At 39.1% G+C, this 25058-nt stretch overlaps 2 protein-coding genes across 4 annotated transcripts; both read left to right on the top strand.

Moving 5' to 3' along the window:
• The first annotated feature begins 3446 nt into the window (after window positions 1-3446).
• LOC121515441 (ankyrin repeat and protein kinase domain-containing protein 1-like) lies at window positions 3447-11141 on the top strand. 3 transcript variants are annotated; one of them, XM_041796213.1, is made up of 12 exons: window positions 3447-3502; window positions 3653-3826; window positions 3938-4271; window positions 4366-4514; window positions 4607-4656; window positions 7166-7321; window positions 7480-7562; window positions 7656-7710; window positions 7788-7834; window positions 8112-8157; window positions 8315-8557; window positions 9141-9198. In XM_041796213.1, exons 2-12 carry the CDS (start codon window positions 3675-3677, stop codon window positions 9176-9178), a joined length of 1353 nt encoding a protein of 450 aa, XP_041652147.1. In that variant the 5' UTR covers window positions 3447-3502; window positions 3653-3674; the 3' UTR covers window positions 9179-9198. The 3 variants fall into 3 exon arrangements, with proteins under 3 accessions (XP_041652147.1, XP_041652148.1, XP_041652146.1); XM_041796214.1 differs by lacking the exons at window positions 3447-3502; window positions 9141-9198 and adding an exon at window positions 10986-11141 and having other exon boundaries at window positions 3509-3826; XM_041796212.1 differs by lacking the exon at window positions 3447-3502 and having other exon boundaries at window positions 3509-3826.
• Window positions 11142-12978: 1837 nt separating this feature from the next.
• LOC121515344 (inosine-5'-monophosphate dehydrogenase 1a) lies at window positions 12979-24817 on the top strand. The gene is made up of 15 exons (XM_041796049.1): window positions 12979-13037; window positions 13608-13706; window positions 14240-14288; window positions 15968-16069; window positions 18873-18947; window positions 19061-19267; window positions 19363-19450; window positions 19565-19764; window positions 22151-22241; window positions 22341-22436; window positions 22567-22710; window positions 22896-23037; window positions 24146-24289; window positions 24381-24464; window positions 24796-24817. The coding sequence occupies exons 2-15, from the start codon at window positions 13609-13611 to the stop codon at window positions 24815-24817; spliced, it is 1542 nt and encodes a 513-aa protein (XP_041651983.1). The 5' UTR covers window positions 12979-13037; window position 13608.
• The last annotated feature ends 241 nt before the right edge of the window (window positions 24818-25058 follow it).

Here is a 25058-nt window from a genome sequence, read left to right as displayed (position 1 = left end):
CTATATTGATTACATGGAATTCCATTTTATTCCCAAAAATATTCAGATTTTTAAATGTTGCACAAAAACAGCTGTCTTAAAAACTCAAAACAGCAAACTCAAAACCATATAGAACTGGCTTTCTTAAAAAAAATACATAACAAACATTACCTTTATTGCCAAATAAAAGAATACATTTCCTTTTCTTGAAAATAAAGGTGCTTCAGCGTTTTCTCAGGTGTCTGCAGTGGCCCTTTTGTAAACCCAAAAGCCTTTCTGCAGACATTTTCTATTAATCTCTTTAGTGCTAGTAGGTACAAAAACTATTGTTTGATCAATATTTCAACTAATTTATCTCCTCTTTTGCAATATATGGTTATTTTTCCCATGATAATAACGTCATTTCACAAGTTCTCTGAAAAATTGGCAAAAATGTACACATAATGATGGAGAAAGAGGGTATAAAATGTGTCATTTTTGTCCCTTTTCTTTTTTATATCAGGTGTGATGCTCCAAACTGCAACATATTCAATTAACTATACATGCATCGTTGAAAATTTCTGGGAAACTTGGGTCGCAGTCTGTCATAAGATAGACTGGTGAGTCCTGAGGCCGGACCAGTTGAGAACCACTGAACTAGTCAACACTGCAGAATGAGGTTGGAGGTGGTGACACAGTGCATGTGACCACTTTGCCTCTGAAGATAAGTTGTTGTTCTCCTGAAGTAAACACTGTTTTCTAATTACTTAAGCCATCTTTTACTTGTGTGTGCCATACCACAATTCACAGTAGTCGTCTCCAATGCATAACATTAAACATATGAGAGTCTAAACTGATGTTTTAAACTCTCTAACAACATCAAAAATACCCAAGAAATTCAGAGTATCTATCAAAAATACATGTGGCAGCAATTAGGCTCTGTGCGCCTAGCATTAGCATAGATTTAAGGTAAGTGTTAATGTTTATCTTTTAATTGCAGAAATGTAACATGGACAGACATGAGTTCTGTATCATTAGTACATTAGCAAACAGTCAATCATAATTTGGCATTGTTTTTTTTTTGCATTGGAACTAATGAAGCATCTTAGCTAACGCCGTATACGTATGCTAACTTTTGACACTAAAATTGCTAGCCTAACAATTAGAGAGACAACTCACCACTCAGTGGTCATGTTTTCAGTTTGCAGGACTTCTGCCTCCGTCACTTTTTCTAACTCTGACTCTTCTCATCAGCCTGGGTGTCACATGTGTTGTTGTTGTAGAGCCAGAGAGATGTCAACCAAAACATGGCAGGCCACACCCACAAAACATTAAAAATTTAGCCAACCACAAAAGGGAGTGCTTTTAAATCCTTCCCCTAAAAATTATGAATGATTATGTTTAATACATTCATCTCCACTTTCTTAGTTTTTTAATATTGTGGTCTATTAATAAGAGATCTCATAATTGTCATACAATGCAATAAAAAGTGTCAAGAAATGATACGTTTGGAGGTACTACTAAACCTCTTTCATCCACACTACATAAATGCTTGACACAACAGTACCAAAGTAATCCCTACTTTGCATGTTGTACTCTTTAAAGGATTTTACCAATTAATCATGGTCAATATAATTTGTCTTTCTTGACAAAAAAAAAATTGAATTGCCAAAGTGAAAACAGATTTCTACAAAGAAATGTAAATTTGATTAAAAAATATGTGGGGTTGAAAAAGTCATTGAATATACCTTTACTACCCTCAAGCCATTATTTAGTAGATGAACCTCTGGCAGCAATCACAGCACCGAGACTGTGTGGATAGGTCCCAATCAGGCTTGCAAATCTGGACACTGCAATTTTACTCTATTCCTCTTTGCAAAACTGTTCAAGCTCTGTCAGGTTGCATGGGGATGAGGCATGAACAGCACTTTGCAAGTCCAGCCACAAATTCTCTATTGGACTGAGATCTGGGCTTTGACTCGGCCACTCCAGAACATTCACCTTGTTGTCTTTAAACTATTTCGGTGTAGCTTTTGTTGTACACTTCAGGTCATTGTCTTGCTGGAGAATAAATCTTCTTCCACAACAATGGCTTTCTCTTTGCCAGTCTCCCATGAGGCTTTGGCTGGTGAAGAACAGTTGTTGTATGTACAGTCTCTCCCAACTCAGTCTGAAGCTTTTAACGCCCTCAGAGTAGTCATAGGTGTCTTGGTGGTCATTCTCACTAGTCTCCTTCTTGCACCGTCACTCAGTTTGTGGTGACAGCCTGATGTAGGCAGATTTACACATGTTCCTTTGATTTCTTGATGATGGATTTGACTGAAATCTGGGTTATGTTCAGTGCCTTGGAAATTTTCTTTGTATCCATCCCCTGTCTAATACTTTTTAATAACTTTTTCTCTAAGCTTGGAGTATTCTTTTACCTTCATGGTGTAATGGTAGCCAGGAATACTGATTAACATGTGACTAGGCCTTCTAGACACAGCTGTCTTTATACTAAAATCCCTTGAGACACATTCACTGCACACAATTTTTTGAAGTGTATTTTCTACTTGTTATGTGCTATTATTTTCATTCAGATTGTATTGAGGCAACCAATTATGACATAATTCATGAACTTTTTCATATTTTAAGTGTGATGACCCAGCTCAGAAGGTCACAACAAGAGGGGAGACACCTTGACAAATATTAAACAAATCATTATTAAATCAAGTTACAGCACATTCAAGAACCATAATCAGTAAAGCCAAGTGGTTTTTGATTTACATGAGTAGGGGCAAGTGCAGTGTTGTCCATAGCCTAATAAAGGGTATAACAGACACACATTTCTACATCAAAAATTCAGCATACCCTAGGATTTGGAGTAGAAGAGTGCAGGGAGAATAAGATTTTACTGCTGGAGATTAATAGCACACAGGGCCCAGGTGTGATGATATTAACACACCACATGATGGCACCACAGTGGCATCGCACAAGTCACATTTCCAAGAGACATTGTCTGATAAGTCAGAAATATTTTTGTTCTTCACATAAGGATGATTAAATACTGAATATCATAAATGATGTGGTCTTAAAGTCAGCAAATCTTCTTGTAGACACAAATGTTAACTAATATGTAGTCTTATTCTTCTGCATGGGATTTTTAATCCAACAAGCACTGCAATAAAAAGGTGCCTTTTCTCACTTCCTATTCTCAGGCATTGGGAAGTAGAAAAATGACTCACAGTGTTTGTATTGCCTCTATAAATCTAGTGACAAAACAGAGTGGGAGTCATAATATGCACTTAAAGTCACAACAAAAATGCTGTCTGTGTAATCTAAAATCTGTGTTCTCTGTGAGATATTCACCATAACTGCATCAGGAAATTACACACACTTTCTTTCACCACCTGCAGTCATACAGTCTCAGCTTTGGCCAACCCAAGTTTAAACTCCTCCCTCTTCTTCAACACAGAGCAGGGACAGGAAACTACAGCTTGTAGCGCCTTGACTTGTGAGTGCTGTGACCTCATTTTAAAGTAGTCAACACAAGAGGGGATATATGGTGAGTAGAAACTGGCTTAAATAAAGGGGCAAGTCCAAAAATACAATTGGCATGTACTGAGACCAAACAGTTATCTAAAAACATTTAATTCTTTTTTACTTTGGCTTTTGCTCTTGTGTTCTTAAACTATCTTTACTTTTGTGGTTGAAGCTGTCCCGCCTTGATTGAACACATGATGGCTCTGCTGAGCCAAACGACTGTTGGTAATGAAAACTTAGAAAAATGGGTGTTAGTTGGCCAAGGAGGATTTGGAAATGTCTTCAAAGCCAGACACAAAGACTTGGGGTTTGATGTGGCCATTAAGATCCTCCGTGATGGTGTCTGGTAAATCAATGCATATTATCCATTTCTGGTTTTTCTCTTTATCCTTATTGTTCTTCATGTTTAAAAGTAATTGCTGCAACTCTTTCTTTTTTGTTTTCCTCTTTTTCACAGCTCCTTCCTGCCTGAAGAGAGAGCGCTGTTTGAAGAGGCTGCTCATATGGAGAAGGCATCCTGTGAGTACGTGCTAAGGTTTCATGGATTTTATCAGGGATGTCCGCCTTGTTTCCGTTCCCCCCTGCAGCAGAAGGGAATAGTGATGGATTTCATGGAGAGAGGATCTGTTCAGTCCCTGCTGGAGGACCCGTGTAGCCCTCTACCGTGGCCCCTCGTCTTCCGCCTCATTCACCAGGTGGCTTTGGGGATGAACTTCCTCCACACAAGGCGCCTCATGCACCATGACCTGAAGCCGAGCAATGTCCTGCTGACTGGCGATCTAAACGCCAAGGTAGACTTTCAAACTTTATGCTCAGTATCAAATCTGATTGAACCTTTTTATTCTATTCTAATTCTGTTTAATTATTTAATGTCTTAATCTGCAGCTTGCAGACTTTGGTCTGTGCAGAGTTTCAGCAAGTGCTTCACATGAAAACAGAGACACAACAAAAAAGCTAGGAGGCTCATACAAGTACATGCCACCTGAAGCCTTTGAGACATCATATCAACCTGTCCGAGCTTTTGACATTTACAGGTTAATGTTAGAAAATACTCACTAAACTGAATATTTTGATTACTAAAAAGGCTTAAACTGCATTAACATGTTATTTTCTTCTATTTGATCAGCTATGGTATCCTGCTCTGGTCCATTCTCACAGGAAAAGAGCCATATCCAGGTACATACAATTTATTAGTTCATGAATGCAGTTTAGCCTATTGTCTCTGTATGTTTCTTTCCACTATTTATTATAATCAATATTCTGTTGTTTTTAGAATAAATACAATAACTAACAGTCAATAAAACATCACCAATTCAAACAAAAACGTAAAGAGGGGCATTTTGCAACTATAAGGTCATTAGCAACAGGTCAGGAACATGACTGGGTATAAAAGGATCATTTTAGAGAAGCAGAGTCTCTCAGAAGTAAAGATGGGCAGAGGTTCACCATTCTGGGATAAACTGCATCTAAAAATTGTGGAACAATTTCTGAAAATGTTCCTTCAACATCTCAGGACTTGGATATCACACTATTTAAAGATCCAGAGAATCTGGAGAAATCTCTGAGAGCGAGGGATGAGGTCAAGGGTGATCCCCAGGCCCTCACAGGGGTAAATCACAGCATGGGCTCAGGGACAGTTTCAAAAATCAGTGTCTTTTTAACACAGTTTACTGTGCCATCCACAAATGTAAGTTAAAGCTGTATCATGCCAAGAAGAAGACATCCTGTATATGAACAAGATCCATTAATGCCAAAGCTCATTTAAAATGGACTGAGGGAAAATGGAAAACTGTTCTGTGGTCAGATTAATCAAAATTTGCAATTATATTCAGAAACAACAGATGCTGTGTCTGGTGGACAAAGAGGAGAGGGACCATCCAGGTTGTTATCAATTGTTATCAGTAATAGACTGTTGTTAAAAGAATGGCCCTGTCCCTACTTTTTTGAGATGCATTGCTGCATGCCATGTGATCTAACTACCCTGGGGTCAAATGCTCTTTCTTTGTTTTTGTTTGTGTTCAGAATGAGATGATGTTTCTCACACCAAGCCTGAAATGGGACAACCTCATTGAGATAAACAGAAGGGCAGCTTGTTAACTTGTTGTGACCTGTCAGTCAAGAGGGAGTTAAACCATTTAATAATTACATGGTTCATCTGTAGGTTGAAAACCTTCTCAACAAGCAGTATGAGGTTGGACAGTATCAAAAGCAGAGTTAAAGTCTGCAATACAACTTCAAGATGTTTACTTATTAAGTGAGAAAAACTGAGAAGAGCATCTTCAGCGCTGTGGCCCTCCCTATATGCAAACTGTAGAGGGTCAACAATGACTCTCTCAAAACACTTTGTAACTATACAAGTTAATGTAACAGAAAATCCTTATTCTCTACCAGACATGAATAATAGTAGACTTCTTCTGCAAAGCAGGGACAATGTGGCTGTATAAGGACAGCTGAAAGATGGGGAACTCAGATAATTCAGATGAACAATAGTTTAGCAAGCAGACAGACAAGCTGTCTGGCCCAACAGATTTGTTATTGCACACTTTTTTAAAAACAGACTTAACCTGTTAAGTGTCGTATTTCACACAGTGAGAAGTATTACAGAGGTAGTCTAACTCTTTAACTGATGCTGGTGAAGAGTTCTTTTAACCACATATAACCCCTTTTTGCCATTTTTAGCCAGTTGTAAATCATTTTTTCCACTTGTCCAGTTTATTTCCTTTTACCCTATTTTTTCCACTTTTAACCAATCTTTGCCGCTTTTTGCCCATTTTTGTCACATATTTCCACTTTGAAACAATTTTTGCTACTTTTCACCCATTTCTGCCAGTGGTTGGCCACTTTTTGCCAAATTTTGCCTAACTTTTTTGCCCCTTTAAAACATCTAGCCATTTTTCACCCATTTTTGCCCCATCCTTTGCTACCTTTAACAAATCTTAATGCTTTTTGACCTTGTTTTCCAGTATTTGCTGCTTTTAACTCATTAATTCCACTGTTTCTGAACATTTTTTGCCACATATAACACACACTTTCCACCTGTTTTGACACTCTTTCGGCCACTTTTTGCCAATTTTTCCACTTTTTTCAAGCCACTTCAACCCTTTTTGGGCTGATTTTCACCCATTTTTTGTTTCTTTTAACAATTATTCAGTTCTTTTCTATTGAAGTTGTCTCAGTTTCTCCTTTATTTTCTGTCACCCTTATGTTTGTGCACCTAGCTATAAAGTTGACATTACTTACCTAATCATTTAGTTCAGTGGGCTCATCCACATTGTTAACATTAACAATTAAAAAGTACTTCTGTTTTAAGTGGTTTACAACTATTCTACCAAAGCATAGATAAATAAAACTAATTTTCTGTTGCATTGATAAGAGTGGTTATGATTCAGGTTAAAAAAATATATGGTTAATACAGGCTAACTTAACAATGGAGCATGATTTTGCTGTCCTCTGTGGACCCCCAGTTAGGCTGGGCTCCAGAAAGCTCTCCCCTTCATCCCCCTCTTATGGATGGCCTTGTGTTACACAAACATAAATAGCCCCTCTTTTGTTCATTTGCCTCAATTAATTTTCCTTTTATTTGACTGATTGGTTCTTTTACAATATTTCCTTTGTCCAGTTCATGTGCTCAACCGAAACTATGTTTTTTTTGCTTCACTACTTCCACGTATCACACGTTCTGTAGTGGCTGATCATGCTCTTGTGGCACTGAAGATCCCTTTAGGGGACAGACCTCCATGGCAGGACATCGACCAGCAGAAAGCAGAGGGGCTTAAAGAGCTGGTTGACCTCATGAGAAAGTGCTGGGATCAAGATCCTTCTAAGAGGCCTACTTTTAAAGGCAGGTATATGTTATGTAATATTGAGCTCATTGTATCCACGTTACTTAGTGTTCCACTTTGAATACAATCAAATGGGCTTACAGATCTTTGGTAGGGCAGCTTGTTCATTTAACGCAGTGATTTTAAATACAGTAATGAGGCTTTACTTCTGTTTCAGAATGCCTTAAAATCACAGAGTATGTGTTCTTAAAGCATAAGACAGGAGTTCATGGTGCAGTCAATCAAGTCTTAACAAGACTGGTAAAATTCACACATTTGATCTCAGTATGTAGACCTAAGATGTTTATCATTGTTCTCTTTCTGATACAAAAAACTCTCACTGTTAAACTTTAGGAGTCACCAACTAGAAATCAACATCAAAACAGTTTTTGTCTGCTGTCGACACCAGGTAGATCTGTCAGTTTCTCATTTGGTTAAATTTTAAGTTATTTTCCACTCTAATACATAATGTTTGTCCATTTCTAGACCAGCCAAAGTTAGATGACTCTGTGGATGGCAGTTCGTCTAAACAGGTATGCCAAATGCACCTTAACCTTTGTGTGACAGTAAGCTGAGAATGATTAATTATTCAATCAGGTAATCAGGAAGCCTCTATGTGATTAAGACAGACTTTAGAGGAAATATTTAGCTGACTTTCAGGTTAAAGGTCATCAAAAAAGTGTGTGAGACAATATGTTATGGTTTTGTTCATGAATGTGCCATTAAGATTTGTACTTACTGCTCAATACATCAATGAGTAAAAAAGAACTCAAGACTGAAAATAACATTTTTGTTTGTTTTTGCAAGCAGGATTCTGTCAGTGTTCCCACTAAAATACAAAGCACTGCAGATAAAGGTTAGTATACTGCTGTGGTATGTGCATTGGATGTTTTTTTTAGCCTTTTCGTGAATTTGTAACCAAACATAGTTCAAATGATTTATGATATATATATTTGCAATGTTTCATATATTTAACACTTAATGTGCATATTCTATTCCTAATTCCCAATCAGCAAACTTCATTGATGAACACAGGGCAGAGCTGATTCAAGTTGTTTCTGAGGTAATGGCCATAATAGAGGAGCTTGGAGACATGGTCCATGGTGAAGCCTACTCAGAGATCAAAGCTTTACTAACAAACACCAGGAAAATGAGAGAGCTTTATGACAGGACTCTTCGGTCAGGAGGAGTAAAAGTCAAAGCGGCCTTCTTTGATGCCCTTAAAAAACATCATCCAGGAATAGTGGAGCGACTCGGTAAGCTTTTTAAATGTGGAGAAACAGTCAGATACACTGCTGTGAAAATGTATCTGCCCCCTTCCTGGTTTGCTTTTTATTGCATATGCGTCCCATTTAAATGTTTCAGATCATCAAAATTATTGTAATATTGGACAAAGGTAGCCTGAGTAAATACACAATGCAGTTTTTAATTATGTAAAAAAAGCTATCCAAACCTACCTGGCCACATGTGAAAAAAAAGTAATTTCCCCCTAAACCAAATAACTGATTGTGTCGCCCTTGGTGGCAAAAATTGCAAGCAAGCGGCCCACCCTTCACTCTGCAGAATCGTTTTAATTCAGTGATATTGTAGGGTTTTCGAAATGATGGCTGAACATTCTCCTTCAAGACTTTCTGTTAGAGAGCAGAATTTTTGGTTCCATCACTGACAGTGAGATGTCCAGGTACTGAAGCACCAAAACAGCCCCAGACCATCTCAGTACCACCACCATTGACTGTTTTTATGTTCTTTTTATGAAATGCTATTTTAGTTTTAAACTTGATCCAACAGGGACACACACCTTCCAAAGATACAATATGATACACTTTATTGTCCCCTTAGGAAAATTTGTCTTGGACTCCAAGTGCTGCACACATTAAGCTGCCATATAACAACACGTAAGTAATAAATAGAACAATAGCAATGATAATTTAGATGTACAGGAAGTGTATAACAAAAAAGATTCAACTACAAAACCCACACATATTGCATGTATTGCATGTACCAATATTGCACAGATTCTGGAAAAAGAAAAGAAAAATGAAAAACTAGAAAAGCACTCAGACAGCGCAGACCTCCACCATTAGCCCTATCTCCCAATAGTAAAGAATCCTTTAAAAAATTCCTGGATCCAGACGGGGATCCGAATCAGTCCCAAAATCTAATCAGTTCTTCCTTGCGCCATTTGTGCCATTTCTTGAAAATTTCATCAAAATCTGTCCACAACTTTTTGAGTTATGTTGCTAACAAACAAACTAACAAACCCTGCCGATCACATAACCTCCTACAAATAACAACTAGAATGGCCGTCTGAGGCGGCAGACCCACGCCTAAGCAGAACCACCGAGGAACTCATGCTCCCATTGATTACTATGGTGTTCAAAATTCGAAGTGCGAGAAAAACCGAACAGGTGCACGGATCATCACCAAAATGTATGATTCTTCCCTGTCACTATCCCAATATTCCCTGAAAGTTTGGTGATGATCCAACTTTCCATTTTTGAGTTATCTTGTACACATACAAACAAACAAACGAACAAATGAACAAACAAACAAAGATACAGAACCCCTTTACATAACCCCCTGCCGATTTCATCGGCGTGGGTAATAAGGAAAAGATAAGATACAACAAGACAGAATATAAAGATAAAAGATAAGAGAACAGAGAACACCATGATGTTATTGCACAATGCAGCTTCAGCTTCATGTAAGATTATCCAAAATCATAACTGAGTTAGGCACAAACCAATTTTTAAAATGGTTTAGTTTACATCTGTATTGCCTATTGCCTTTATTAGAAAGTAAAAGTGAACACTCAGAGTAGCGGTAAGAACTGAATGCTCATGCTTGTACTGTGGAGAAAGATGTTCAGTGCTCTCTATAACCATCATGGCAGTCTGAACCAGACGAGTAAGTTTAGATTTTAACTGAAGGAAGATATTAACGTACCAGGCTGACATCCCGTACCGGTTTATGCTCTCCAAACAGCCTGATAAAACAAAAACATGATCTTCTGATCAATAAAAAAAAACTCCCTGAGTTGGCATTGAGTTAAGTATTTGGAATCGAGATTTTTTTTTTGTTTGTTTGTTTGTTTGTTTGTTTGTTTTTTTAGAGAGGAGCCTTTGTGTTCTTGTAGGTCAGTAGGGATTTTGGCCTTGGAACTCTCCCATGTATGGTGTGCAATTTTTGCCCAGTCTCTAACTGAGTCAAGTGAGGCCCACAGGTCTTTAGATGTTGTTCTGGGTTCTTTTGTGATCACCTGGATGAGTTCATCTATGAACTCTTGGGGTCATTTTGGTATAATGGCCACTCCTGGAGAGTGGCACCACTGTTCCAAGTTTTCCCCATTTGTGGTTAATGGCTCTCACTTTGGTTGGCTGGAGTCCCAAAGCCTCAGAATTGGCTTGTTTAACCCTTTCCAGACTAAAAGATGTCATCTGTCCATGAATTTCTTAAGGCAGCTGCGTGATCTTTTAGCCAATTTCACTTTGTCAGACAGCTTCTGGTCTGGGTGAGGCCTGTGAAATTAAACTCAGCTTTACAAGAAATATGGTTCATTGCATTTAAATGTGACTAACATGGAAAAAAGAAAAAAACAAGAAGAGGGCAAATACTGTTTTCATAGCACTATATTGTAATTTTTCATTAATAACAAGTCTTTAAAGCTGTATTATTTTCTTTCAGGTGGCTGAAGCAACAATGACCTTCCTGCAAGGACATGTCAAAAACTTCTCCTGCCTCCCTCCTTTTTGGTTTAACTAAGAATATATATGTTGTACATTCATATCCCATGTCATAAATGTAACAGACATTTTTCAGTATTTTTCATAAACATATGTAACTCGTCTCCTGACTCCTGTCTTTGTTTAAGGGTTACAGTGAATGTTAACTCATGGTTAACATTCATGTATTATCAGTAAAACTATGTTATCCATTGTGAATATGAAAGGGGTGGGGGCACTGATTGTTTTTTTTCCCAGTAGGGGACAGAGAGAGGGAGAGAGACAGGGTAAGAGGCTTTTCTGGTTCAATCCCTCAGTAACTGTCACAAGCAGTCAGTCAGTCACCTGCAGATGATGGAGTCGAGGGCATCCCAGGCAACAAATTACTCTCCTGTCTTTGTTTAATGTTCAGGTTTGTTGTTGCTAACACTAAAAGTTAGTGCCAACAACAATCTGACAAAGAGAAAGAATAGAATAGAGAGAAAAACCACCAGAAGGATGAACATACCCAAAAAAAAAAAAAAAAAGACGTGATTCATTGTATTCAATTACCTGTTACCTGATTGGTGGGTTTGAATTATAATGTTAGATGTAAGCAGCAGTGTTTTCAATGTGGTTTCTGTGAGTGTGTATATTTTATAAGCCTAATATGAAGCACTGAGTTTATAGAAAATAATAAGCACAGTCCCTAATCCTCACCCTGGCCCTAACCCCAACCCTAAACCTAACCTCTCAAAATACAAATGCCTTGACAAAAAGAAAATCTGATATGTCTCTGCCTTCTCAAACACAGACTCTCCTATTATCTCCATCCAACAGCACCACCTGTCTGTCTTCCTCACCTGTCTGTGTCGCAAAGGAGCAAAGCTTTCCGCCCAACAGTATTCTGGGATTTGACCTTAGTCTCATTTACAGCTCTCAGAGGAAAAAAACACAACAACCACACACCTCTAGCCAATGGTAATCCTCTGAGGGAAAAGTGTGTTCAAGTGTCATCTTGACCTGCCCGTCTTTTCCTCAGCCCTCCTGCCTCACTCCACCCTTTACACACCCATCTCATCCCCACCCCATCCTGTATTAATGCCTCCAATCCTCTTTGTGGGAGAGTGACGTCTGCTACTGTCAGAAACAGAGTTAAGCTGAGCAGGCATCGAGGGGAAACAGAGAGGGAGAGGAGCTCCACAAATAAACCAAGCAGCAACTGAGTTCTGGGCCTCCAGGGGAGGGGGAGAAATCTCTGCCACCAAGCTTGACTCTCCCCAGTGGTTGCACATGTCCGCACCTTGGGGAGCATACAGGTGTAGGCAGCCCTATCAACAGGTTGGTGTAAACTCTTTGCAACGGTCTTGAGGGCCTTGAAATCCAAGGATGAGAGCTGACAAACTGGAATATAAAATCTCTGCTGGGCTAACATTTTTGCTTTAAAGGACTTTTATTGCAGCTTTTTTCCTTTTCCTGGAATTTCTAAAAAATTGATGACATTTTTCCTTTAATTGCTGCACTGGCTACAAAACAGATGGCAAGACAGCTTCCTGTCATGTCAGGTGTGTCTGAAAGGTGTTTGTGTGAGCAAGCACTCAAAGCATTGGGTGTTTTTGAGAGCTTATAACTGGACTGCAAATTCAACTGTGTGTCTTGTTGGAGCTGCTGTGAGATTTGGAGTCTGTAAGTGTGCGCGTGGGACTTTGTGTATGAAACAAATCAGAAGGGACTAAAGTTTGTATGTGTGGGTGAGGTGGTGGGGCCCACTGGAGTCTGTAGCCCTGGATTTCCTGGAGATGGAGGGTCATGGTTATGACCGCTTTGGAGATGGGGAGAGGGACACTTACCAAATCGACTACCGAAGGATCGTGGGGGACATGGAACCAGCCCGGCCTCGGATCCCCAACAGAGAAGGGGAGCAACCCCATCCATATGGGGCCTATGCTCACTCGACGCCTCACGGACACGGTCATGAGACTGCAGCCCAGCGCTACAGCGCTACAAGAATCCAAGCTGGATATGAACCTGAGAGGTAGTCAGTCTTTCTTTCAGTAGTGAATAACATGTGGTTTTGTAAAGGCTTTCTAGTTGTACACATTGTATCTTAAGCAGCAACTTAGGTGTTTTCACTTTCTCCTGGCATTGCTTGTGTCCCTTCCAAGCTCATTTATCAGCTACCTAGGCAGCCAACCAAATCCTCTTACCTACTGTACTGCCGTCATAGTTGTAGTTTCCATTGGTTCCTGTCTCATTTCCTCTTTGTAATAGGATCTGACTACAGCAACTGAAAGAAATAGAGGTCAAGAAAAGAGAGCAACATTAAGTCTTGTACAGGAAACAAAACCTCTGTGACTAACATTACATAACATAAAATTTGTGTTTCAATAGATCCAGAAAGCTTGTCTTTACAGGAAAAATAGACTAACCCTCATGTTAAAAAAAAAAAGTCAAAAAAGAGTTTATTAGAATCATCATAATAAGTGACTAGATCACATTCATGTCATCCATAATTTGGAGCAGTAAATTAAGGAAAAGATGAAAAAAAGAATAATGAATCCATACTCTGTGCCATTTTTTTCCTGTGTTTACTTTTATTTTTCAGCATGGCAGACTACTTGATCAGTGGAGGTACGGGCTATGTCCCTGAAGATGGATTAACAGCACAACAGCTCTTTGCTATCGGTGATGGACTCACATACAAGTAAGACCTGATGATAGGGTTAGGGTCATGTCCACTCTCACTGACTCATGCAACAGTCAAGTAAACATACATTGCATCACATTGCATACATTTACATGTGCTCAAACAGAAACGTGCATTAGTGTTATGCAATGTCTTCCATTAAATGTTTAGTATTATCAGTGATGACACATGCACCGGGGTTTTATATGGAGGATTATAACGAGTAATACTACTTTCAAGGATGACTCTGAGTGGTGTCACAGACATTAAAAGCAGAGTGTGTGTGGGTGTGTGTGCACATATCAGCGTCTGTTGGTGTAGTTTCCTTAATGGAGGCTGCAGGTTTATCAGTGAGCAGAGGATTGATGGAGAACATTTCAATGGGTTGAGAGGTTGAAAGATTATGTCTGCTGTATGTCAGCAAAGTTCACATTTTGAAGGAATGGTTACACAGTTAAGCTCTGTTGTTGTTACTTGTAATACCGATTATGGATTGTTTTTGATATGGCACTTTTTCATGACTAAAGCAAGATATTGTTCTCTCCTTTCAGTGACTTCCTGATCCTCCCTGGTTTCATAGATTTCATGTCTGATGAGGTGGTGAGTATTAAAGTGTTCACTGCCTTATGCTGACATTCATGTGATGGTAATCCACAAACACAGTCAGGGTTTACTGTGAAACTCTGCCCTCAATAGAATGCCCAATAATAAAGCACCTGGACCTGATGGCTTCCCTGCTGAGGTTTACAAACACTTCTGGTCCATCTTAGCCCCAGCATCAATCTCACTTCTCCTAAAACCAAATAAAAACCCCACCCTGCCTTCAAGTTACCGTCCCATCTCACTCCTCAATGTCGACATAAAAATCATTACTAAAGCTCTATCTCATAGATTAGAAAGAATAATTCCACCCATAATTCACCTGGACCAAACAGGATTTATTAAAGGAAGAGACTCATCCAGTAACACACGCAGACTGATCACCACCCAGCCACACATCACCATACACCCATCATAGCCACCTTAGATGCAGAAAAAGCCTTCGACAGTGTAAACTAGTCATTCCTCAACACCCTCCACAGATTTGGCTTTGGGGAATCATTATTAACTGGGTCAAAACACTATGCAAATCACCTAAATAAAAATTTGCATGCACGCAAACACACACACATCTACACACATACATCATACCCAAGCAAAGATCCCCCCCTTTTTGTTTTGTCTATTGTGTTTCCCCCAAAACAGTAAAACCAGCCTGCTTGTATGTATCTATCCTGTCTGGTTACATGTCTTGGTCTTTGTCTGTATTGTTTGTTTGTTTTGCAATTAAAAAAACATATTTGGTTCTTCGTAGCACAGGGTGGTTTATTTGGCCTACTTTGTTTTTGTCTTTGCAAGCTCTGCTGGGACGTTAAATTAATTTCATGCTTAGGCCACATGGGTTACTGCTGGATAACAGGTGTTAAAAACAGACACACCTGTGTCCTCTAACACTCAGCAGGAGAATTCAACAAGTCAGCCACTAATGTGCTTACACAGGCTTTGGTTTGTTTATATTACAGTAGCGTGGAGAAAAAAAATCTAACCATTCTAATAAATCAATAATTCATTTAAAGTTTGTCTCCCCACAAAAGACACAAGGACGTACACAGTAAATTTGCTCTGATGAATACATTTATCTCTATTTTGAGATCATAAAACTACCACGGCTGCCAGCATTAAAGCACAATTGTGATTATTTAAGGCCCATCATAAGTGCATTAATTTTCCTAAAATCACTATTAATCTCATGCTTTATTGTCTCTTTCAGCACACTGTGGTTAAGCCATGTCAACACCTCTCTGCAGTCATGCTGACATTAAATAAGTCCACCGTTGTCTAAAAAACTCACAGACAGCTCAGTGCACACGTCAAAATTCATCTGCACCTTGTGGTACCAAATATTTACCTTTGTTATTGTAAACTTATATCTGTTAAATCCATAACAAGTTCCTTTTTCCATGCATGAGTTAATGTCTTAATCTTCAGTCTAACCAAAGTTCCTTTTTTTTTTTTTTTCAAAATAAAAGCAGGTCTTTACTTAAACAGCAAGTCATTTACCCTTAAACTAAGATGGTACAAAATATTAAATAGACCAAAAACAGTTTTAAATGTAAAATAGCTGAATTTCTAAATGTTCCAAATAGGGGAATTGCAATTAACTACAGAAATCCTAAGATTTATCACAATTAAAGATTTTAATCATTCCACAGCCCTAATGACTACTTTCTTTTTTTAAGGATCTAACTTCAGCATTGACAAGAAAGATAACGCTGAAGACGCCTCTGATTTCATCTCCTATGGACACTGTCACAGAGTCGTCCATGGCCATCGCTATGGCTGTGAGTATAAGCTCTGAACAATAACAAACACAAATGCATGTATTAACAAAAGTATGGGAGCTGTTCATTCAAAGTCCAGATCGCACTGCATGTATTTGGCCAGATCGATGGGTTTTTGTTATCGTCAAATGTCTGGATAGGCACAACAGGAATGACAAACTTTATAATGTTACATTATTAATGATGCGTTCAGGACACCCCATGACCCTGATTCAACAAGAGTGGCATGTCAGAATTTTTCTTGACACCATGACCTGATATCTATGATGTGAATCTAATGTTGACCTTTTGACCTTTTGACTAAGCTACGCCTCCTTCTGTTAGTGTACAATAACACAGTACACTTAAACACAGTAGAGAGCATTAAATCACAGTGGATTAGTATTGTCTGAAATTGCGCACTGCCATTTTGCACTAACAGGAAGAGACAACAGTTTAACTGCCATTTTTTTCTTCTTTCCCTCATTTTTTAAAGCAAACGGCTAACAGAGATTATGCAGTCATTATCAAAACTTTATGGCTGTTCAAAGACTACTGAATTCATGTAACTGGTATTTTATGTTAAAGCGGACATATTTTACCCTTTTAGGACAAGTTTATATTGTTCTCAGAGGTCCCCAAAACATGCCTGTGAAGTTTATCGCTGAAAAACACTCTGGTACAGGATTTTTGCATGTCTAAAAAGCCCTCTGTTTCAGCCCTTCTCAGAATGAGAAGGCTGCTTCTGTGTCTGTAAATGTTAATGAGCTGTCTGACCTCACCCCTCTCAGGAAATAGATGTGGCATTCCTGATGTTACAATGTTACAGACACTTTTATCCAATGATAGGACCTAACTGGGATTTGAACCATCAATCACCAATACCAAAGTCAGCACGGGAACCCACTGAGCTATCCAGCATCTCAGCTGGCAGCTGAAAGAAAGATCAGGAGAGAAGCGTGGAACTTTCTTCCAAGTGTGGAGGGCAAACCAAACCTGCGGGCAGTGGTTACTCCCCACATGAGGTCATGAGAGGAAAATTTGAGAATGGTTTGTTTCAGCACATATTTTCTGAAAGGTGGAGAAAGAGAGAGTGCGAGGGAATGGATTTTTCTGGTATTTGAGGGGATTGTGGACGGGCCAGGGGCACATACTTTTGTTAGAAAAGCCTGAAAAAGTGATTTTTGCCTAGTATGCATAATATATGTCCCCTTTAACATTATTCGATTCAATAAAACAAACTTATTTTGTCTTAAATGTAATTTTTATAATTGAAATGCACTGCAATGCTAATAACACTTTAGCTAGCTAGTGAATGCTAATGTAAGCTAGCACAAGATATTTGCTAAAAGTATAACATTTGCTACGACACCCATATAGCGTCCGCTAAGGCTGTGCAGTGTCCATCGCTCCACGTTCAACTCTTGGCATTTTTGAGTGTGCCAGCAGTACACTGCATTTGTTCTCAGTTTGAATTCACTTTACTCACTTATGCACTTGAAATATTTAGTATTTAGTGCAGAAGTATGCAATTTGGGACAACCTTAAATGCAGCTACTCCTCACTCAGAAAATTTAGTAAGGAACAACGGACACTTCACTTTCTCAATGAATGCCTTATTAGTAACACAGTGGACACTGTACTGTTCACATGCTAGTGTGCAACAAATATGAGCAAAGCTAGCTAGCTAATGTGCTGTTAGCAACAATGGCAGATTTCAATCAAGAATAAAGTATTTAAGGTGAAATAAGTTGATTTTCTTTAAAAGAATAATGTTAACATAAAGTCTAAGTTGCATGCAGCTAATAGTGAGTGATAATCTCATCTTTAATCGCCAGATGTCTTATGCTGATAAAAAGAAGTAGGCTAGAAGAGGAAAACACAGCTAGTTAAACTACTGATACTTCCTGTTAGTGCATAACTGCAGTGTGTGAGTTGAGACAATATAACCTCATTCTACAGTGAAAACTGATGTCATATGATCAAGGAGAAATTCATTCAATAGAATTAAATTGAACTGAACATAAAGGCAATATGACTTAGCAGCAACCTGCTAACTATGTTGTCTTACCTTGGTGCGCCATATAGCTAGCTTAATCCAAAGGAGCCACTTTGTTAGGTTTAGGGAAAAGGGCAAATTACTGTTCGTTCTTTAGCCTGTCAGGATACATCGTGCCTGTGTTGCTAATACCCCATGTATGAGCATTTGACCAAGTTATCATTTTAAAAAATCAATTAATCTGCAGGGAAGCCAAAACTTCTAATGCTTTGTGTAGCTGCAAGAAATGTGATTGGCTCAAGTCACAGGAGGACAGGGCTTAGTTAAAGGTCAATACATTTATTTAACATAGCTAACATGCATAACTGTGGTTAGCTGGGCTAACTGGGCTAATTTTCTGAAATAGTACCACATTTGTTCCTCCTGTTCTCTTCGAAGGATAGCCAGCCCATATTTTCCTCTTTCTGTAATTGAGGGGAAGAGTTCACAACTGTTTTTTCAAAGCAAAAGAATGCTGGCATCACACACAATTCTATTGTATCTATAATAGACAGTCTTTGACTCACCTCCCCGATAACCATTGAATTTGGGCACAGTCACTGAGACAGCAAATGATATATCACACTTGTAGTGCTGCCGGTCACCCGAGATGGGCCAAAATTTTTGATGCGTAATGTGACAGGGTCAAAAAATGTAGTATGATCCTGGTTTTAGCATACCAGCATCCTTCTTTGTTCCAGACACCACCTACATGCAAAGATACCTCAAATGCCCTTTTTGCTTTCAGTGTCATTGACTCTTTGCTCTCTGATTGGCTGGTTTCAGCTGATGGGAGGGATTGGGATAATTCACCACAACTGCACTGCTGAGTTTCAAGCCAATGAGGTTCGCAAAGTCAAGGTAAGATGGACCAAAAAAACAAAGACATGAACAAATGTCATCCTTCTTTCAGATAATAAGAAACTTAAATGCCATTTAACCACTCGAGATTTGTCTTTCTTCAATCTTGGCAGAAATTTGAGCAGGGTTTTATCACAGACCCAGTTGTCATGAGCCCCCAACACACAGTTGGGGATGTGTTTGAAGCAAAGATTCGACACGGTTTCTCAGGGATTCCCATCACAGAGACTGGCAAGATGGGCAGCAAGCTGGTGGGTATTGTGACTTCCAGAGACATTGACTTTCTGTCAGAGAAGGACCATGACAGACCACTAGAGGAGGTGAGTGTGTTACTGATGTGTTTATGTAAATGAGAACACAAACAATTCAATAAATTCATGTTTGTTTATTCATATGTCTGTGGTTTTTGATTCAGGCAATGACAAAAAGGGAGGATTTAGTTGTTGCACCTGCTGGGGTCACACTCAAAGAAGCGAATGATATACTGCAACGCAGCAAAAAGGGTAAACTAATGACCTATGCCATACATCTCTTACACTACAATAACATATTTAATTTATATACACTTGGGTTTCAATCTTTCCGTTCTCATTCACCAAATACTGTGACTGTTTCAGGTAAACTCCCCATTGTTAATGACAATGATGAGCTGGTCGCCATCATTGCAAGGACTGACTTGAAGAAGAACAGAGATTATCCTCTGGCGTCCAAAGACTCTCGCAAACAGCTACTGTGTGGAGCTGCCATCGGCACAAGGGAAGATGACAAATACAGACTGGATCTGCTCATGCAAGCTGGGGTGGATGTGGTGGTACTGGTAGGTCTGGACTGAGGGCTGATTAAGCTTTGGGTTTATATATTTCTGATGATAAGCTTCTTGATAGAGATAGAATGAAACTAGAGGCAATATAGGAACATATATCTAAAGTAATTAGAATACTTCAAAATCCCAATCCACAACATAATAAGCATGTTAATATTTAATAATTGACATAGAAATATCATTAAGATTATGTGAATCTTTCTGATCATGAATTTGAATTTGGTAGGATTAATTTGTGATATTCATAATGATCACTTTGCAGTTCATTTGGCAAATCAGTAATATGAGGAGTCCCATGCCAATATTTAAACCCAGTATCATTTCTTCCAGCTGTAGTTTTGGTGGTATGGTATATGGTATACCAGAGTGGTTATGGACAATTGATATCTATGCATTAGCACTTGAAATCATCGACTGATAGCAGTTTGTTCTGCTGTCATTGCGAGAAGTTTAGTTCTGTGATTTGACACTAACTAAAGTGACAGAAACTGCATTTAGCATTGTATATGTAACTGTAAAAAATAGTGGCATCTCTGCTAACTCAGCATACATATGATAATTGCTTACTTTGATGTTGGTAAATTATAAAATTATAAATAAATTATTGAAGATAGCTGACTTTAGCTTCCTCTTATAACCCACAAATTTCACATATATCATCCCCGCTGCATTCCATTGGTGCCCTGTTCTCTGGAGAGAAGCATTCCCTCTCCAGTCTTTACTTGGATTTACATAACAAGTGCCCCAGTTCATCTCTGTTTCATGCCAGAAGTGCCTCCCCAGAAACAGACAGTAAGACAAGAGAATGCAAAGAGCATCTGGTAAACTACAAGATACAACACAATGTACAGACTCTGGAGAACCATAAAGGGCCTGTATCCTCCGCCTGCGCTTTAAGTGCTGGCAGCACCAAAGGCCTCAGTTTCATAGAGCTTCAGTGTTTACTGCCACTATGTTATGAAAGTTGACTTCTGCTGTCCTCAGCAGTATCGCTACCGTAGTTTTTAAATAGCTCTGTGCACTTAATAAACACAGTTTATTAAACACAGTTTCCTTAAGAAACTGAAATATCCCCCCAAAGACATAAAAACAATATGAAGGAATCCTGTCCTGGCAAAGACAGCTGCAGTAGACTGGGAAACGGCCATTTGAAAAAAGGAAAAAGTTTCACTTTTTGGTATATCAACCCCTGCCTCTTCTTGAATTTGACTGGTCAGTGATGACCATGGGGCTGTTCCAAAAGATGAACTTTTTTCAACTGAGAGTGTGGCGACTAAAACAGCTGACATCAAGAGAGCTTTTCCACTCAGGACTTTGAACGCTAAAAACGCTGGACTCATTGAGAATGAGCGCTGCCAGGGCTAAAATTTTTACTTTGTCAGTAGGTTACACAACAATGTGGGACAAAGTTAGATGTTTAAAGCACTTTAACCTAAGAAGAAATGAACCTCTCACTATCAAACATCCTAAGACACGATGGAAGCAAATATACCACTCATTGAATTAAATCAAAGTGGGCAGCAAATTAACATCAGGATGATGGGTTAGTCTGTTGTTTACATGCTGTTCTCACTTAAAACAGGGCTATTATCATCAGGATTTGTTATTTGTGTATGACATTGTAGTTCTCTAGTGATCTTGTGATTACTCAGGGCTGTACCCTGCTTGAAGCCTGATTTTTTTATATCAGCGTTGAAGCTATGCTATAGCCTGTGCTGTAGGTCAGCATGACCCTGAACTTTATGCAGATGCCTAAATGATGTGCAGCTCATCAAAAACTCACTAGATGTTGAAACAATGCAGACAGAAGAATGGCCCGCTTACTGGCACTGGCGACTTCCAGTCTCTGAGTTTGTCTACAGGCTTACTGTGTGTAATCTAGAGTTAGATAAATAGCTGTTGATGGTGATGCGAGTAGTCAAATCCACTAATGGATATCTGAAAATGTCAGATGTCTTTTTCCTTACCCAAGGGTCCAACAGATGATACAGCGGTCGCACTTTCTATCTTCCCTGATACCTCCTTTTATTCTATCTTTGCAATAACTGCATCAAAATCAACATTTATGAGCTCCAACATGATAACAGACAGTTTCCAAAGCATAAACCGAACTGTAGAAATGGATTGATCGGGCAAGGGTACATACCATTGGTTGGAGAAAACTGACTGCAGAGTGCTGCAGCTGCGTGTTCATGATTAGACATGTAGGCTAGATTATCAATAGAATCTAAAGGCCACACCCACACAGTCTTTATAATTTGTTTTTCTGAGAAACTGAGCCTTTTTGTCTTTGTAGTCTCTTTGTCAAAAAGTTTGTTTTTTATTATTTCACTTTGGCAAAACTATGTCCCATTTACACCCTCTTTTCTTTATTTAACAGGATTCATCCCAAGGAAACTCTGTGTATCAAATCAGCATGATAAACTACATCAAACAGAAACACCCTGAACTCCAGGTGGTTGGAGGAAATGGTATCTTCTTCTCCTGTCTTAGTGCTTTCTTTTCCTCCTCTTACCTACTACATGTGTCTCCCATGCTGAGCTTGTTTCTTTGCATCTTTCTTTCTCTAGTTGTGACAGCTGCTCAAGCAAAAAACCTCATTGATGCTGGTGTGGATGCACTGAGGGTGGGCATGGGCTGTGGCTCCATTTGCATTACCCAGGAAGGTATGACAAAGAGCAGATTTCATCTTCTTTTTTTAAGACGAATGTTGGTAAATTGAAGTCAGGGAAATAGCCTGGAAAGTCTTGAAAGTGTGAGTTAAAGCTGCCAACACATTACAAAACTTTCTTGCAGTGATGGCGTGTGGACGACCCCAGGGTACTTCAGTGTACAAAGTTGCTGAGTATGCCCGGCGTTTCGGAGTTCCAGTGATCGCTGATGGAGGCATTCAGACTGTTGGACATGTGGTGAAAGCTCTGGCCCTGGGAGCATCTACAGGTACCAACTTGAAAGTCTCCTACTTCATCACCTATTAATTGTACATGATTTCCCCTACACTGAAATCATACAATGCATATTTTTTATACATAGACTTATTTGGAGCAGAGTTTAGGTAGAGGCAAGGCTGTTGCTGTTGTCATTCATTTCATTCTCTTGTTTTTTCTTCTCTTTTCTGCCTGCAGTAATGATGGGCTCTTTGCTTGCTGCTACCACTGAAGCTCCAGGAGAATATTTTTTTTCAGATGGTGTGCGTTTGAAAAAATACAGAGGAATGGGCTCCTTGGATGCCATGGAGAAAAATAACAGCCAGAAACGCTACTTTAGGTGCGAAAATTCAGTTTCAAAGACACTTTGCAGTTTAAAGCACTTATTCCAGAAAATACAGTGCCTTTAAAAAAATGTTCACCCCCTAGGATGTTTTGCCCTTTGATTGTTTTTTAAACCAGTCGTGGTCAATATGATTTGGCTTTTTTGACCAAAATAAGCCTCTTAAATTTCAAAGTTATAACAGATTTCTACAAAGTAATGTCAATTAAACTAAACGATGTAAGGTAAAATAAGTGACTGTATAAATATCCACCCCCTCCAGGCAATATTTAGTAGATGCACCTTTGGCAGCAATCAAAGCTCTGAGACTGAATGAATTTGCCCTTCAGGATTCTACTATATTTTTCCATTTTACCCTCTGCCTTTACAAGACCTCCAGGGCCAGCTGCTGAGAAGCATCCCCGCAGCATGATACTGCCACTACTGTGGGGATGGTGTGTTTGTGGTGATGTCCGGTGTTTGGTATCCGTAGTGTCTTGTCTGGTGACCAAAAGCACAGTTTTATGCTCATCAGACCAAAGAACTTTCTTCTGCTTGACCATGGAGTCTCCCACATGTCCTTGCTGAACTCTGTTTGAGATTTAATATGAGTTTCATTCAACAATGGCTTCCTCTTTGCCACTCTCCCATAATGTTTTGACTGGTGAATTGGCAACCGTTATATGCAGAGTCTCTCTCATCTCAGCTGCTGAAGCCTGTAACTCCTTCAGAGTAGTCATACGTGTCTTGGTGGCCTCTCTCACTAGTCTCCTTCTTGCACGGTCACTCAGTTTGTGAGGATGGTCTGATGTAGGCAGATTTACACGAGTCATCTTCCTTCCATTTCTTGATGATGGATTTGACTGATCTCTGGGGATGTTCAGTGCCTTAAAAATGTTTGTATCCATCCCCTGACTTACGCTTTTCAATAAGCTTTTCTCTAAGTTGCTTTGACTGTTCTTTTGGCTTCATGGTGTAATGGTAGCTGGGAATACTGACTGTTTTTTTTTTGTCAAAAAAACCAAATTACATCAGAGTAAATATGTTTTATATGCAATGCATATACTCATTATACTTTATACCGACTCATCTATATCTTACTCTATTTTTTTTTTTTTTTGTTCAGTGAGGGAGATAAGGTGAAGGTGGCACAGGGTGTCTCAGGATCAGTACAAGATAAAGGCTCCATCCACAAATTTGTTCCATATCTCATTGCTGGCATCCAACATGGCTGCCAGGATATAGGAGCCAAAAGTTTGTCCATTTTAAGGTAAATGTTTACCATCTATGTGTATTTAAGTGCATGTGTATGTGCTTCCATTACTTATATGGACTAAGTTATGTTTATAATTTTTAACTAGGTCAATGATGTACTCTGGAGAGCTGAAGTTTGAGAAGAGAACAATGTCTGCTCAGATGGAGGGGGGAGTCCACGGCCTCCACTCGTGAGTCACCTTTAACTTTATAAAAATGAAGATATAACCATTGTGTGTTGGAGCTTCTCTTGTATTCAGTCTCTTTCTTATAAACCTGTCTACTGGAGCTTAATGAACTTGTGCCTAGTAGCATCAAAAATGTCCTCTCTCTTGCTCTTTTCTTACCCATGCTATCACATTAGATATTCTTTTGTGCCATGTAAGTACATCCATATCATTTTCACATTTCCATCTCCTCTTTCATTCAGTAATCTCCAGCCAAGATTGCTTTTGTAGTGGTGAAATGTTTTCCACAACCCAGGATATACTTATGCCTTCCATTTTCTTTGTGTCTGTGTAGTTACGAGAAGCGGCTTTACTGAGGCTGGAGGAAGAGGAAACTCTCGGTCAGGACCCAATGTCCCAGCCCCAGCAGCCCTGAGCAGATGAAGCAGGCACATGTGAACATGAAACGATAACAAGGCTGTCATTGGTGTACTAAGTCCAGACTGCATTACATTGTTTCTGCTCTCTTGTTATGGCCTGTGTTACAGCTGACTATTTCAAAAAGAACTTTAGCCTGAGGCTTATTCTGAAAGAAGAGACACATAAAGTAGCAGACAT

This window comes from Cheilinus undulatus, linkage group 9, assembly GCF_018320785.1.
Source record: "Cheilinus undulatus linkage group 9, ASM1832078v1, whole genome shotgun sequence".
NCBI classification, from domain to species: Eukaryota; Metazoa; Chordata; class Actinopteri; order Labriformes; family Labridae; genus Cheilinus; species Cheilinus undulatus.
Note: the sequence above shows the minus strand (reverse complement) of the source record. Positions and strands in the feature narration are given on the sequence as shown.